The 13,635-nt window shown below is 32.7% G+C and overlaps 1 protein-coding gene across 1 annotated transcript; it reads left to right on the forward strand.

The window, feature by feature from the left end:
* The first annotated feature begins 8,926 nt into the window (after nucleotides 1–8,926).
* On the forward strand, nucleotides 8,927–10,547 carry LOC122294843 (E3 ubiquitin-protein ligase RDUF2-like). The gene has a single exon (XM_043103835.1). It carries the CDS (start codon nucleotides 9,050–9,052, stop codon nucleotides 10,163–10,165), a length of 1,116 nt encoding a protein of 371 aa, XP_042959769.1. The 5' UTR covers nucleotides 8,927–9,049; the 3' UTR covers nucleotides 10,166–10,547.
* The last annotated feature ends 3,088 nt before the right edge of the window (nucleotides 10,548–13,635 follow it).

A 13,635-nucleotide genomic window follows, 5' to 3' on the forward strand; every position in this document is an offset into this window, starting at 1 on the left:
TAAGGCAACCTTAATAAGTATAGCTAAAAGTCGAACTCAGAGGAGTTTGTCAAAGGCTTGAGAGTTGTTGTCCATTTCATCATGTTGAACGGTAAAAACTAGAAGGTCACTCGCCTGCAAGCTGGGTATTGATTGTCGTGTTTGCCATACGGTGTAGCATAGATAGAGAAATAAAAAGATATAATTTTATATGAAAGTTAAATATAGAATAAAATTTTATTAAAATGTTATTTTTTAATATTATTATTATTTTAAAATTTAAAAATATTAAATTATTTATTATATTTTATATAAAAATTTAATAAAGTTATAATAATAAAATAAAATATTTTCACCATCCAAATAAAACCGTAATGTTTTGGTGGGTTGGGGCTGCCTACTAGTCAGTGATGGAGGTTGTGGATCATTGTTGATTGACGATACATCTTCCATTTCCAACATCATTTTTATTGGCGATGTGCCGATAGATAAACATGGCTCTCATTGATCCGCGCATCGCATGTATTCATGAGTCATATTGTGAGCATCATCATCGAAAATAAAATAGATTTGACTATATTAATTAAGGGTATAAACGAGTTGAGTTGAATTGAATATTAAGCGATCAAATCTCATTTTTTAAATTTTTATTTGAATGCAAGTGAAGTTTGAACTTCTATACCACTTGTATCAAATTTTATACAAGTTGTATTATTTATAATCAAGCATGATTTTATATTCATAAACAACTTATTTAATAAACGAATCAAACCGAACTCGAGTTTAATGCATTCGATCTAAAACATAGCAGTATTGTTTATTTATAGTCTTATAGTGGTGGTTGTTGGTTTATAGCTCCTCAAAACAAAAACTTCTATATTGAACAATTGTGTTGTGGTTTTGTGACTAATGTGTATTCTAAGAGCATTCACGAATCACGATAACTAAGCAATTTTGCATTTGAATGTAAAATGGCCGACAACGTGCTAAGTTAGAGGGATGGGGAAGCACTAATCAGAAGAAGGAAAAAGAAGGCGATGCTATGGGTGATGGTGATAACAGGAAAGACATATCAACAAGGAAGTCGTGGAAGAGGAGGGCACATCTGCATGGGAGTTCATAAATGGTATTGTCACAAACTTTGGCCTAATTAATAATCTGGTCGTGTTAGATTCGCAGGTCAACACAATTACAAAAAATTAAAACGGTTCTTCAGATCATTTCAAGTTATTTGGGCCAATTGGATCGTATGTCAAATGGGTCAATCCGTGACTAGCCACATATGTTTTCCTATAAAATCAATTTTAAATTGAAAAATCTAGTTATTGTTTTAAAGACTTTCTTAAACTTTTCTTAGATAGCCTTTGTTTTAATATATATTAGTATGAATGATCCAATATTTGTGAATTTTTTCATTTTCTAATTTTATTTTTATTTTTAAATAAGCCAAATTGATGGCATTTCTCAACCCATGAAATAATCGTGTAGGACTTGAGTCGAGGTGTTTGATAGTTTAAGTTAGGGCTATGTAAAAATTCAAAAATTTAACTACAAATCTGACTTTGTTTATATTTTGACAAACAGAGTCGAAGTCAGATTTTTTTTATTAATTTTTCAATTGGAGGTGTTGCTAAGCGACTCCTACTCTAATCCGATTCAACTCCGAGTTCGACTTTGCCCTCTGAATCCGACTCTAACTTTGCCATCTGAATCTGAATCTGACTCTGGATTCGACTCTAATATTGTATATGTGTTACAAAAATATGTATTTATTTATATATTTATCATATATGCTAATATATTTATATAGTTATATAACTAAAACTTATATAGCTAAATTCAATAATATACTAGCATGAGCTAATTATTACAAAATAATATACTTACTATAATATAAATAAATTAATAATAGTTTAGTCTATATAAATATCATAGTATTGCTGTCATACATAATCAAGTATAGAAATAAATTAGACATTAATATTGAAATAAGTATAATATAATAAGTTAACAACACATAATACTAATTTACTAAAATATAATAACATATAATTAAACACTAACAATAATATGTAATACTATAGTATAATAAAATGTCAAGTATAAGTCTAATCTAAAATAAGTTACGCAATTAGTAAAGAAGTAAATTAACAGTGAATGATTTAGTTTTAATTCTTAATTTTTTTGAAAAAACTAAAATTTGAAAGTTCACAAGAAACTCTTTTTTAAAAATAGAGTAAATATGAAACTAAAAAAATTCAAATTCGACTCTGATCCGACAATTTTGACAAGGACAAGTTAGAGTCAGATCGGAGCCTACATAAATAAGAGTCAGAATTCAGATTTAAACTTTGCAAGAAACAGAGTTGGAGGCGGATTATGTCCGTGCTTGCCCTTAGGTTACTTATTCTTATACTTGAATCAAATTGACCCGAATCCAAATATTCAGACACATTCCACACGTTTAACAAGTCTAGTTGGATTTCTATCGACAGTGTAAATTTTCTTTAAAGCTTTTTTACGTATTTTTTTTTAAATAAATAAAAAAAAATGCCAATAACTTTTGTGGGTGGAATTCTCGGTTGAAATATCATTTTCTTTTAATAAGTAATTAAGAATGCTCGTAGGTCCGGCTTTGCTCTAGAAGTCATGTCATATCTAGAAGCCTCAACCCATGTCTATCAATGAAAAATCGAATTATCTATTTAGTATAAAAATAATTTTTTTTTACTTTATAATTTTTACAAAAATAATTAGATTGATAAGTGAAAGATAAAAATACATCTCATATTTTCAAATAAATTAATAGTATCTATTTAAAGTGAAATAGAGAGAACTTATATTCTCATCAATAATAAAATGAGAGATTATTGAAATATGAATCGAAGAAAATCTAACTACAACTCCGGTTACAAAAGCTCTCTAAAATTATCTTTCAAAATGATAAAATATTTTATTTACCTATCTATTATTCTAGAAGGGGACTTCCAGTTAGACATTTCTTTCATCAATAAAAAAGATACAGTTTGGCAAATCGTTCCGATGACAGAAGATATTGCAAACTCTTTAAAATCTCACAAGGAGTGAATTTTTAAAAAAATCGATAAATCTCAAAATCGATTCAAGCGCATTCAATGACGCAATGAGTCGCTACAAACTTTAAATTTAGTAGCATTTCATTAGCTAGCATTCATAATAGTATTCTATATATTGATAGTAGAAAAGACCCTTATTAAATTTCTTGTATTTTCTAAATTAATATATATATATATATATTTATATATATATATATATATATGCAAGTTTGCTTAGAAAAAGAAAAAGAAAATAAAAGCTACGTTGTATAAAATAATTTATTTTTATTTTATACTCTCTCCTTGACTTTTCTTTCATTAATTATTGCAAATTTGGGTGGAAGGAAAAATGGTTCACTTTACTTTTTATTCTCGTGAAGGTCTATAATGGCGGATCTACATGGCCACCCAAATATTAATATATATATATATATATATATATATATATTTATAATTATGAGGTGTGCAGTCTCTATATATTTTATTTGAACAAGATTGACAAATATAAAGATTGATTTGGATGGTTTAGAATATTTTATTATTATTTATTATTTTATTATTATTTTTAATATATTTTTATTATTTTGTACTACTATTAATTACTATTTAATATTTTTATTATTTTTTTATTAATATTTATAGAATATTTGAGATCACTTCACTATCCAAACACAATTTAAAACTCAGATGAAAATTTTTTATCATTACCTATAAAAAAAAAATATATATATATATATATAATGATCTCTACCTTTTGTCAAAAGAAATATCTGGAGATTGCGTACCATATATAATATTAGCCTAAGGAAAAAAACTTCCCCCCTACTTTTTACAAAGTCATTTGATAAATAGTCTATGTTCACTAAAAATATCTAATCCAACCATATAGTCTTGAGTCAAATTTTATGAGCAAGAAAAGAGACTTCCTTTATAGAAACCATCTCCCACTTAAATCACACAAGATGTCAAATTCAAACTCAAAATTGTTAAAGAACTTCGATTTGAATTACTAGTTGATGATTTTATTTATTTTTTAAATCATAAACTTCTATTTTTCCACTAAAAATAGAAGAAGCAAAAAATAACCTGAAACCAATAAATACCTCCCACCCATTTTTCACTAAAGAGAAATCACTTGAAACAGTTTTAAAATAGTCTGATAAATAATCTATTACACTGTGAGTAAAAGTCACAGTGAAACGAAGTGTGTTGCATCTTCTTTGTCTAGATTGGTTATAGGAGTCTTCCACGATTACTTTGTCTTGATCATTGGTTAAAAAAAATAGGAACATAGGAACGCAGCAATCGGATGATGCATCAATACCTTGGCAAAATATCTTTGGTATTTCACGCGCCACACTAGGAAAAAAACTAGTGGTTGGTTATGGGAGAACCAAAGTCACTAATCCCAATGGTGAAGTAAGTGACAACAACAAATTCTTGCTGATGCGGTGGTGCATGAAACTCGTGCGCCGCACTTTTTGGAAGTTTTCTTCAACCGTCTGAAAAGATTGGTAGTTAGAGAGTCTGCAGGCGAGACTCGTGGTGGTCTTTGGAGGCCGATAGGCAGCAGATCGACACTTCTTGGTGCTAAAGATGAAAGACAACGAAAAAATCAGGAAAAGAAACTATGAACAGATTCAATGGTGGTCGGATAGAAGGAGGGAGGGAAGAGCTAAAACTCCAAACCCCCTATGGGCAGAGGAAAATGGAGGATGGCCAAGGTTGGTTTGAGAGAGAATAACCTCTAGAGAGAGAAAACAAAAAATGTTTTTTACTTGCAACTCATCTCATTTCATTTAAATATTATAACTTTTCTAAACTTCCATACAAAATATAATAAACAACTCAACTTTTTCAAAATTTAAAATAAAATAATATTAAAAAATTATTTTTTAATAATATTTTAATAATTTTTATCCAATTTAAACAGAAATTTGCTTTGCCTCAATTGGCACAAAGGATAGTGATAGCCTTATCACTATTCTATTACCCTTTTATTATTTTTTTTAATTTTTTATAAATTTTTCTTTTACTTAATAATTAAAAAAGTGACTATTAATAAAATTATATATTTTTAAAAAAATTTAATAATTAAATATATTAAAAAAGTACTTAAAAAAGAAAAATAAATACACTATAAATAATAAAATGGTGGTAAAAGAATTGTAAGTCTATCATTGGCAAAAAAACCCATAGTTTCATCACATCAATCGATGCATTAAAGATGTTAAGTTTAAGACGTAGAGTCATATTATTGCGAAGAAATCATGATTGGGATTGGGTTTGAAGCTAAGCTCAAGGATGGATTTTCAATGCTAATTCATATAAGATGGGCTGTACCAGACCCAAGCACATGAACTCTGAAGAAGGGCCTCTGAATTGTCCCAATCCTCGAATTAAAAAAGGTCTGTCTTGGTCCCTCTTGGTCCCCCAATACTTGCCTACAGAACCTTACTCGAAGAATGCAGCTGTGTTCTTTGATGGTGCTCGGCAGAAAATGACACCAACAAAGGACCTAACATTTATTTCTCGAGATAATTCTATTTTCGGTTCGGAGGATCTAGACTCTAGACTCTAGCCCCTATGTTTGGACCAAAAACAAATATTTGGATAGGAAAATGTTTGAGGATAAAGTTTTACACATTTTTTTGTGAAAAGTTGTGGGTTTTCATGAAAAATGTGTTTGAATAGACAAAATTCTGAAAATTTTAAAAAAATATTTATATATATATATACATATATATTATTAAAAAAATTTAAAATTTTTTAAAAAATTATCGATCTACCTATGAGGAGTGACGTACTCGAAATGATTAAAATATTATTTATTTTATTAAAATTTAAAAAAAAATTATCGGATTACCTGTGAAAAGTGACGTGCTTGAAATGATTAAAATATTATTTATTTTATACTAAATAAATATTATTAATCTCACTTGAGATGAAAATTATTATATTGTCCTTTTTTCACTAAAGATGACATAAACAAGTGTGCATGTTACTCAACCTTAGAAGGCAAGGGACATGACACAAACTTACATAGAATAGAATATTTTTAAGCATGCATCTCAACAAAAGCTCATCCTTATCATGCTCTCTAGATTCCATGGCACATAATTGAGTGAGTTCCTTAATGTTTATTTTGGTTCTGTAATCCAACCTTGCATAAATAATAATTAGATCTTAGCATGTGTCAAATGGGACAATTAGGTCTGGTTTGGTTATCAAATATCAAATTATTTCATCTCATCTAATCTAATCTAATCATTACAATTTTCTCAAATTTTTATATAAAATATAATAAATAATTTAATTTTTTAAATTTTAAAAAAAATTATATTATAACAGTATTTTATTTAACTTTCAACAAAATATTTTATTTCATTTCATCTGAACTGTATAATAGTCTAAATGTCATTCTCTTTAAATGCATTCTCTTCTTTTAACATTTATAACAAAATTTGACTATCAAAATCTACTACTTGTCATGTACTTCCAAAAGCTTGGAGCTTGGCTATAGCCAAACTTCCCATGACACTATCCACAATGTTTACTTTGACCATTGTCTCAAACATTTGCTAAAAATTTCGTCCTAAAAAATACATTTATGTCGTAGTGCATGATTATTCCGACACTTAGATCTCATATGGCAAAAGATGACAAATTGTTTTATTTTAATTTTTTATTACAGATTGATATTAGTCTCGTTTGATTATATATATGAGATGAGATGGACTGAAATAAAGATTAAAAGTTAAATAAAATATTATTATAAAATAAGTTTTTAATATAATTTTTTTATATAAAATAAAATAATTTAATTTTATGTAACCAAACCAATTATGAGCATCCAATAGTTCCTCGCCGGCCATATCTCCTTATCCTCTTGTATTCTTCTCCTTTCTTTTGTAGCATTCTGTTGACCGCATCAAATAAATTAAACAGACATCTTAAAGACAGTTGTATATTTGCAGCTTTGCTACATACAGTCGCTATATGCAGTCGGTGTGCAGTCGGCTGTACGGAATGAATAAAAAAAAATTATAAAATTTTTTTTTATATTCAATAGGACCTACATGAATTATAAAAAGTTATAAAAATAATTTTTTTTTTCATGTAGGTCTCGTATTAATTTTTTTTTTACAGCCGACTGCACGCCGACTGCATCTCCCGATTGCAAAAAGTATTTCTTGTATATTTGATCATCCACACTACATAACATATACCGGTGGCTTCTTATGAAAATATCAAAATGACATGGCATTTGTGTCTTCTTGTTTTTTAATATCAACTTCCCATTAAACTAGTAATTGGAACGCATCACGTTTTTAATCTGAATTATCATATTGTTCATTGATTATTAAATTAATTATTTTAAAAAATAACAAACTTACTAATCAATAGATAATATCATATCAATATAAAATGAGTTATTATTTTATTTTATAAAACTGACACGTAGAGTATATCACATATATTACTTAAATGGTAATATTTTATTTATAAGATTTAAATTTTAATATTTATCTTTTAAATTAAATTTTGTTAATTTTATTAGGTGTGCTTAAATTTTTTAAGTAATAATAAATATAATTATATAGTATGCAAGTCTCACATATTACTTTTAAAAAAGGTGGTGTCTACCATTAGAAGATAATATTTTTAATATAAATTTTAAATTTATGTATTTTTTTAAAATATATACCGAACTTGCATATTTTAAAATTATAAATATCATTTATCTATAATATATTCATTTCTACTCGTGACATACAACTCTATTTTACAAAATTTAAAAAAAACAAAATTAGAGTGGGGTTTAAAGTCTAAGAGCATTCACATTGGTTTAGGCATATGCATATGCAAAATCACATCTTTTGGAGATCCAATTTGCCACACAAGTAAAATTTCCACATTGGCTTATGCAAATTTGAGACAAAATAATAATAAAATATTATCATTTTATTTTATTTTTTTTTGCTTTTTTTTTAATAGGATTTGATATTCAAATATGTAAAATATTTAAGTAAAATATTTTTTGGGGAGTGAATGAGTAAAATATGTAGTAAAATATTTAAAGGTAAAATATGTAGAAAGAGAGTAGGAGGAGAGAAAAAGAATGAATAAAATATGTTTTAGAGAGTAAATAGTAGATCTTTAAACATGTAAAGGTACTGTTCATAGTTATGCAAATATTTGAAGATGCATAATCCAATGTAGATGAATTTAAGCTCATATTATGCAAATATGACTTTGCATATGCATATGCATAGACCAATGTGAATGCTCTTAAGAGGCGTGGATAGGAAAAAGTCTTTTAATTAATCTCATTTAATTATTATAATTTTTTTAAATTTTTACATATATAAAATAAATAATTTAATTTTTAAAATTTTAAAACAATAAAAAATATCAAAAAATACTATTTAAATAATATTTTATTTTATTTTTAACTTTTAATATATTACCTCAATTCAATGAATAAATTTCCGTTAAGAAAGAGTCCAAACGCCAGCTTTGGCTGCCTCGTTCGGGAATCTACTAATTCAAACTCGGCGTCCCAATCCAACGTAAAATGAATTCATCCGGTCGGCGGTCACTCACATCTAGTCAACGTCTCGGTCCGACTCACCGAGTCAGCTACGCTCCTTAACGCGCCTGCCCCAATTTCTCCGTCGACAATAATTATGTCCTTTTCTTTTCTCATTTTTCGAAAAATAATAATAATTTCTCCACCTGACTTTCCACAATTACATCCAATTGTTATTCGCCACGTGGATTACACTCGTATGTGAATTCATTCCTTTCTCCTCGTTAAAAAAAAAAAGACATCCACGCGTCCGCGTGCCTTCTTAAATGCTCTTTCTGCGCCCTTTTTACTCATTTCTGAAACTTCTCTCTCTCTCCTCTCTCCCCCTCTCTCTCGCTCGCCGCTCTCAGTCGCCGGAGATCTGATACTACTGAATTGGACCTCTCGGTTATAGTGATCGGATATGTCATCGCCTGCAACGTCTTATTGGTGTTACAGATGCACGCGCTTCATTCGCATGTGGGCCCAAGAAAATACCATCACCTGCCCCCACTGCGATGGAGGGTTCATCGAGGAGATCGACGCCTCTCCTTCGTCGGATAATCCTCACCCTCGGTTGGCAGCCTCCGCCATGCACTTGTTTGGAAACAACGCTCAAGATTCTGAGCACGCACCCGCCCTGGTGTCTCGCCGGAACCGCCGTAGCCCCGGAAACCGGTCGCCTTTCAACCCGGTTATCGTCCTACGCGGAGTATCGGCAGACCCCGTAGGCGACGGTGATGGAGAGAGGAACAGCTTCGAGTTGTATTACGACGACGGAGCTGGGTCCGGGCTTCGTCCACTGCCGGCGACCATGTCAGAGTTCTTGATGGGTTCGGGTTTCGAACGTTTGCTGGAGCAGCTGGCCCAGCTCGAAGTGACCGGGCTCGGCCGTCCCGAGAATCCGCCCGCATCTAAGGCCGCGATAGAGTCTCTACCGACGATCGAAATCGTGGACAGCCACGTCGGCTCCGAGTCCCACTGCGCGGTCTGCAAGGAAGCCTTCGAGCTCGGCGTGGAGGCCCGCGAGATGCCGTGCAAGCACATATACCACTCAGACTGCATCATCCCATGGCTTTCTCTACGAAACTCGTGCCCGGTTTGCCGGCACGAGTTACCGAGCGAGCGAAACGAGGGCGAGAATTCGGAAGAAGACACGGTAGGGTTGACCATATGGAGGCTACCGGGAGGTGGGTTTGCTGTGGGGAGGTTCTCTGGGGGGAGAAGAGCAGCTGCGGAGAGAGAACTACCGGTTGTGTACACGGAAATGGATGGTGGGCTTGGTGCTGGTGGGGCTCCGAGAAGGGTTTCGTGGGCTTCAAGGAGTGGGGGGAGGGAGAGTGGTGGGTTCCGCAGGGCTTTCCGGAATTTCTTCTCCTTCTTGAGGTCGAGGCCTGATTCTTCTTCGTCTGCGCACTCTGGGTCTGAATCTCGGTCTATGAGCAGAAGTCGGAGTCATTCGGGTTCGGTGTTCAATAGGTACGTGCGAAGGCGGAACAACGCTTGGGTTTTGGGGGATCAGAGTGGGAATGGGAGGTGATTCTTTTGGTAATAAATGACAAAACTTGGCACTATATTTAGAAATCAAAGGTCGATTCACTGTAAATAGCATTGAATTTGGCAAGTTTTCCATGAAATGGAGACTGAGTAGAGAGAATCAGCCAGTTTGATTTATCATACTGCAGACTGCAGAGGTTTTGCTGGTGCGCAATTTGGAAGCTTTGTTGTTGAGCGAGAGACAGACTATGGAAACTCCGAAGATAGTTTTCAAGTATTGCAAACATCATGCCTGTTTGATGTTTCAAGGCCATAGTTGGGAAGAATTCTTTATTTCTTTGTTCTAATATGTAGTAAACCTCAGTTTCAACTTATGTTAAACTTCTTTTACTTGGTGATCAATTTATAAAACTATTGCTTGGATATGTTTGATTTGCTGCGAATGGAACTGGGATTACTACTCAGATGGACAAAAGGATAGCAAATTAGCAGCATTACAGATTGGAGTAATCTAGCTCAAGCGGTCTTGTGGCTGGAGAAAAAGACATCTCCTGTCACCAATTATTGTGCAAATTTATATGCCCCAGAGCTTGATTGGGGTACAACTGTCATCCCTAGTTCTGGCTCCTAGCCTCCTAGAATTGTGCGAGTCTAATAATATATGCATATGCATGTTGGGATGGATTTGCTTGTTGAATGTTGACAAAAATGATGCATGAGTGGATGACCAAAATCGTGGCCTTGTTGGCTCCAAAGCGAAGTACCGGCTTTAGCATGTGCTTGACTTTTTCAGAGGAACTCTTTGCCTTTTCCCTCGTGCAATCCACCAGGTTGACGTGGTCTGTGGAACATCACGTGGAGCTCAAGCAACCATTGTTCAGCGGAGGTCTAGAACCTTGCATGGCCTCCATTGGTCTATTTTGTGTCGTTGTTTGAGTGGACTTCGACTCTGGAGTGGAATTCTGACTTTAATGGTAGTCGGAGACTATTCTAGACTTAAAGTTCAGCCCGGGCTAAGGCTTAACTCTAAACTCCGATCTGCATGATTGGTGTTGGAGTGGAGTTAGACCATGCTGGAGTTCAATTAGTATCATGTTTAAGAACAACTTTATAAGCAATTGTCATATATGGTACTTGGCAGCTACAAATTCAACTGGTTTAAACAAATATAAAGATCTTGCAATTTTAATGAATAATTATGGTTAAGATCTGACTTATAGAGGAGAAAGGTAGACGAAAATGAGGGTGTTGACCTTTGAGGGTGAGGAGGGGAAGGGGAAATTGGCACAGACACCTTTGAATGTCTAGGGCGATTGCGTTGCTCGACTCTACACGGTGTTGTGTGGCTATGAGCTTTGATTGAGGCTGTTGAGGACTTACTTTTCACCCCGCCTACCTCCTTGTTAGACCCTACGTCGAAACTGTTTGATGGCCCGGAGTGTCTGAAACACCTGCCATGCTAAAATTAATACGTTACTTGAGAGAGATTGGAAGAGATAAAATGGATGTTAAGAACTGAACCCCCTTCCTTTGTGCTTGCGTCCGGGCTTTTATACTCCCCTTTTCAGGGCCAGCTCTTGCTCTTTTTGTGTGTGAGATGTCCGCCCCATGTCTTGGGCGGCATGTTGTTGCATTTCATGCGGCTCTACCTGTAGAGGCAAGGTCTTTGATCTTAGGACCGCATGTTGTCGCATTTAATGTGGTAATTTCTATCTGGGATAGAATCTAGATGGTCATTTAATGCGGCGTAGCTAGAGGCGTTCTAGCGTGAAGGCTGTCCCATCTTTCCTATGTTAGCGTAGGCCTTCTTCTCGCCACTCGCTAGAGCCTTAGATTCTGAGCCTTTGCTCCTGGCGAAGTTGGTTGGCTAGCCCAATGAGGGATAAATGTGCCCTTCTAGAGGCTGAGTGAGGGCAAAGAAAGTCTTGAGATAAAGATGAGAAAGTGTTGGATAATGATCAAGAAATCACTAATATTAGATACAGTCTTAAGATGTGTAAGTATCGTATATTTTGTTTGAAAAATAATAGAATCACGACTAAAAAGTGAGTTTTTTGTGTGGGTATAAGATTTGTCTATAATTTTAAAAGAGTAATGCTATTAGAAGTCTTTTATGCTACATACCGTATAATTTGATTTGTAATATTCAAATTTTAAAATTTATCTTTCAAATCAAATTATACCATATAGATGGCATGTGATGTAAACGTCTTCAAATAAGATTATTGATTTTAAAAGGAAGGGCATGAGACTTATACACCTTAAAGACTATATAAATCGTTTCCTTTAAACAATAATGCCAGCCATGCCATTTGCAATTTTCATCTCTAAAATAACAACTTTTAATAAAATTATTTACAAATTTATTTAGAGTCTTGTTGGACTCAGCTCCAATCTTAACTCTTAAAACCTTTTAAAGTTGAACTCCCACATTTATCCCTAAATTTAAAAATTCTTACTCCAATCGAAACAAATTCAGATCAGAGAACAAAATGGAATCAAAGTGTCAAAAATTGTAGGCATCCTAATAATTATAATGTTGTTCTTGTCACCCAACAGACATTAACCTCGACTCTCAAGTCTCATGCCCTCTGTAATTCAAGCACAATCAGCATTACAAGAGCAGCCAGCCAGGAATCACGATGTATGTCCCAAGAGGAGGACAAGTTTCACCTAACACCCCAAACCTCAAAAAAAAAAAAAAGTTTGATGAATGTGATTGACAAGAGAGAAACAGAGGGATGTTTGTTGAATGTGAATCACCTCTTGGGTCAAATCCAAAAAAGCTGTTTTCTATACATCACATAGGAAACGTTTAATATCTTTCAAATCCCTTCATGCAATTTTGTAAATTTTTATAGCAAACAAAAGGCCGGCCAGGCCAAGCCAAGCCAACTCACATGAGTGTCACACCCACCACCTTGATATCCCTTTCTAGTGGTTAAAAAAGTAGGATTTGATCTTTGCTTAATTCCCTAAAGATATCTAACCTACTACTTGCTGATAAAGTCATACACATATATATATATATATATATATATATATATGTGTATATGTATGTATGTATTCACATTTACATTTTGGATAAAGTATTTTAGTCCAAATATTCACTGTTTATTTTATAGCACTGAATTTCAGCAATACTTTTCCCGCAAATGCAGGCATTGTTGTCAACTGTTGATGTTATTCTTTAGATATGAAAATAGGCCATGAGAGTATTGGTAATGACTAGTCTAAAATTTGATTAAAAGTTGAGGTTTTGGCTAAAGTTAAAATTAATGGAGATCTTAATCCACATTAGACTATTCATCTTAAAGTCAAAATAATAATGTCATATTATCTATTTTAATAATAATTTTTTAATTTTTTTATATTTTATAAATACATTCCATATATTAATTAATAATTTAATTTTTACTTAAAATTATTATTTTTCAACTATTTTTTTTCTCATTATCCAACAAACACATTTGAGAATATCTATAGGAACATTCTTAGAAAGTAGAGTCATGC

The sequence above is a fragment of the Carya illinoinensis genome, chromosome 14 (genome assembly GCF_018687715.1).
Source record: "Carya illinoinensis cultivar Pawnee chromosome 14, C.illinoinensisPawnee_v1, whole genome shotgun sequence".
Classification (NCBI taxonomy): domain Eukaryota; kingdom Viridiplantae; phylum Streptophyta; class Magnoliopsida; order Fagales; family Juglandaceae; genus Carya; species Carya illinoinensis.

Excerpts from the sequence above, each read along its gene's own strand:
- LOC122294843 (XM_043103835.1), top strand. The coding sequence starts at position 9,050 with ATGTCATCGCCTGCAACGTCTTATTGGTGTTACAGATGCACGCGCTTC.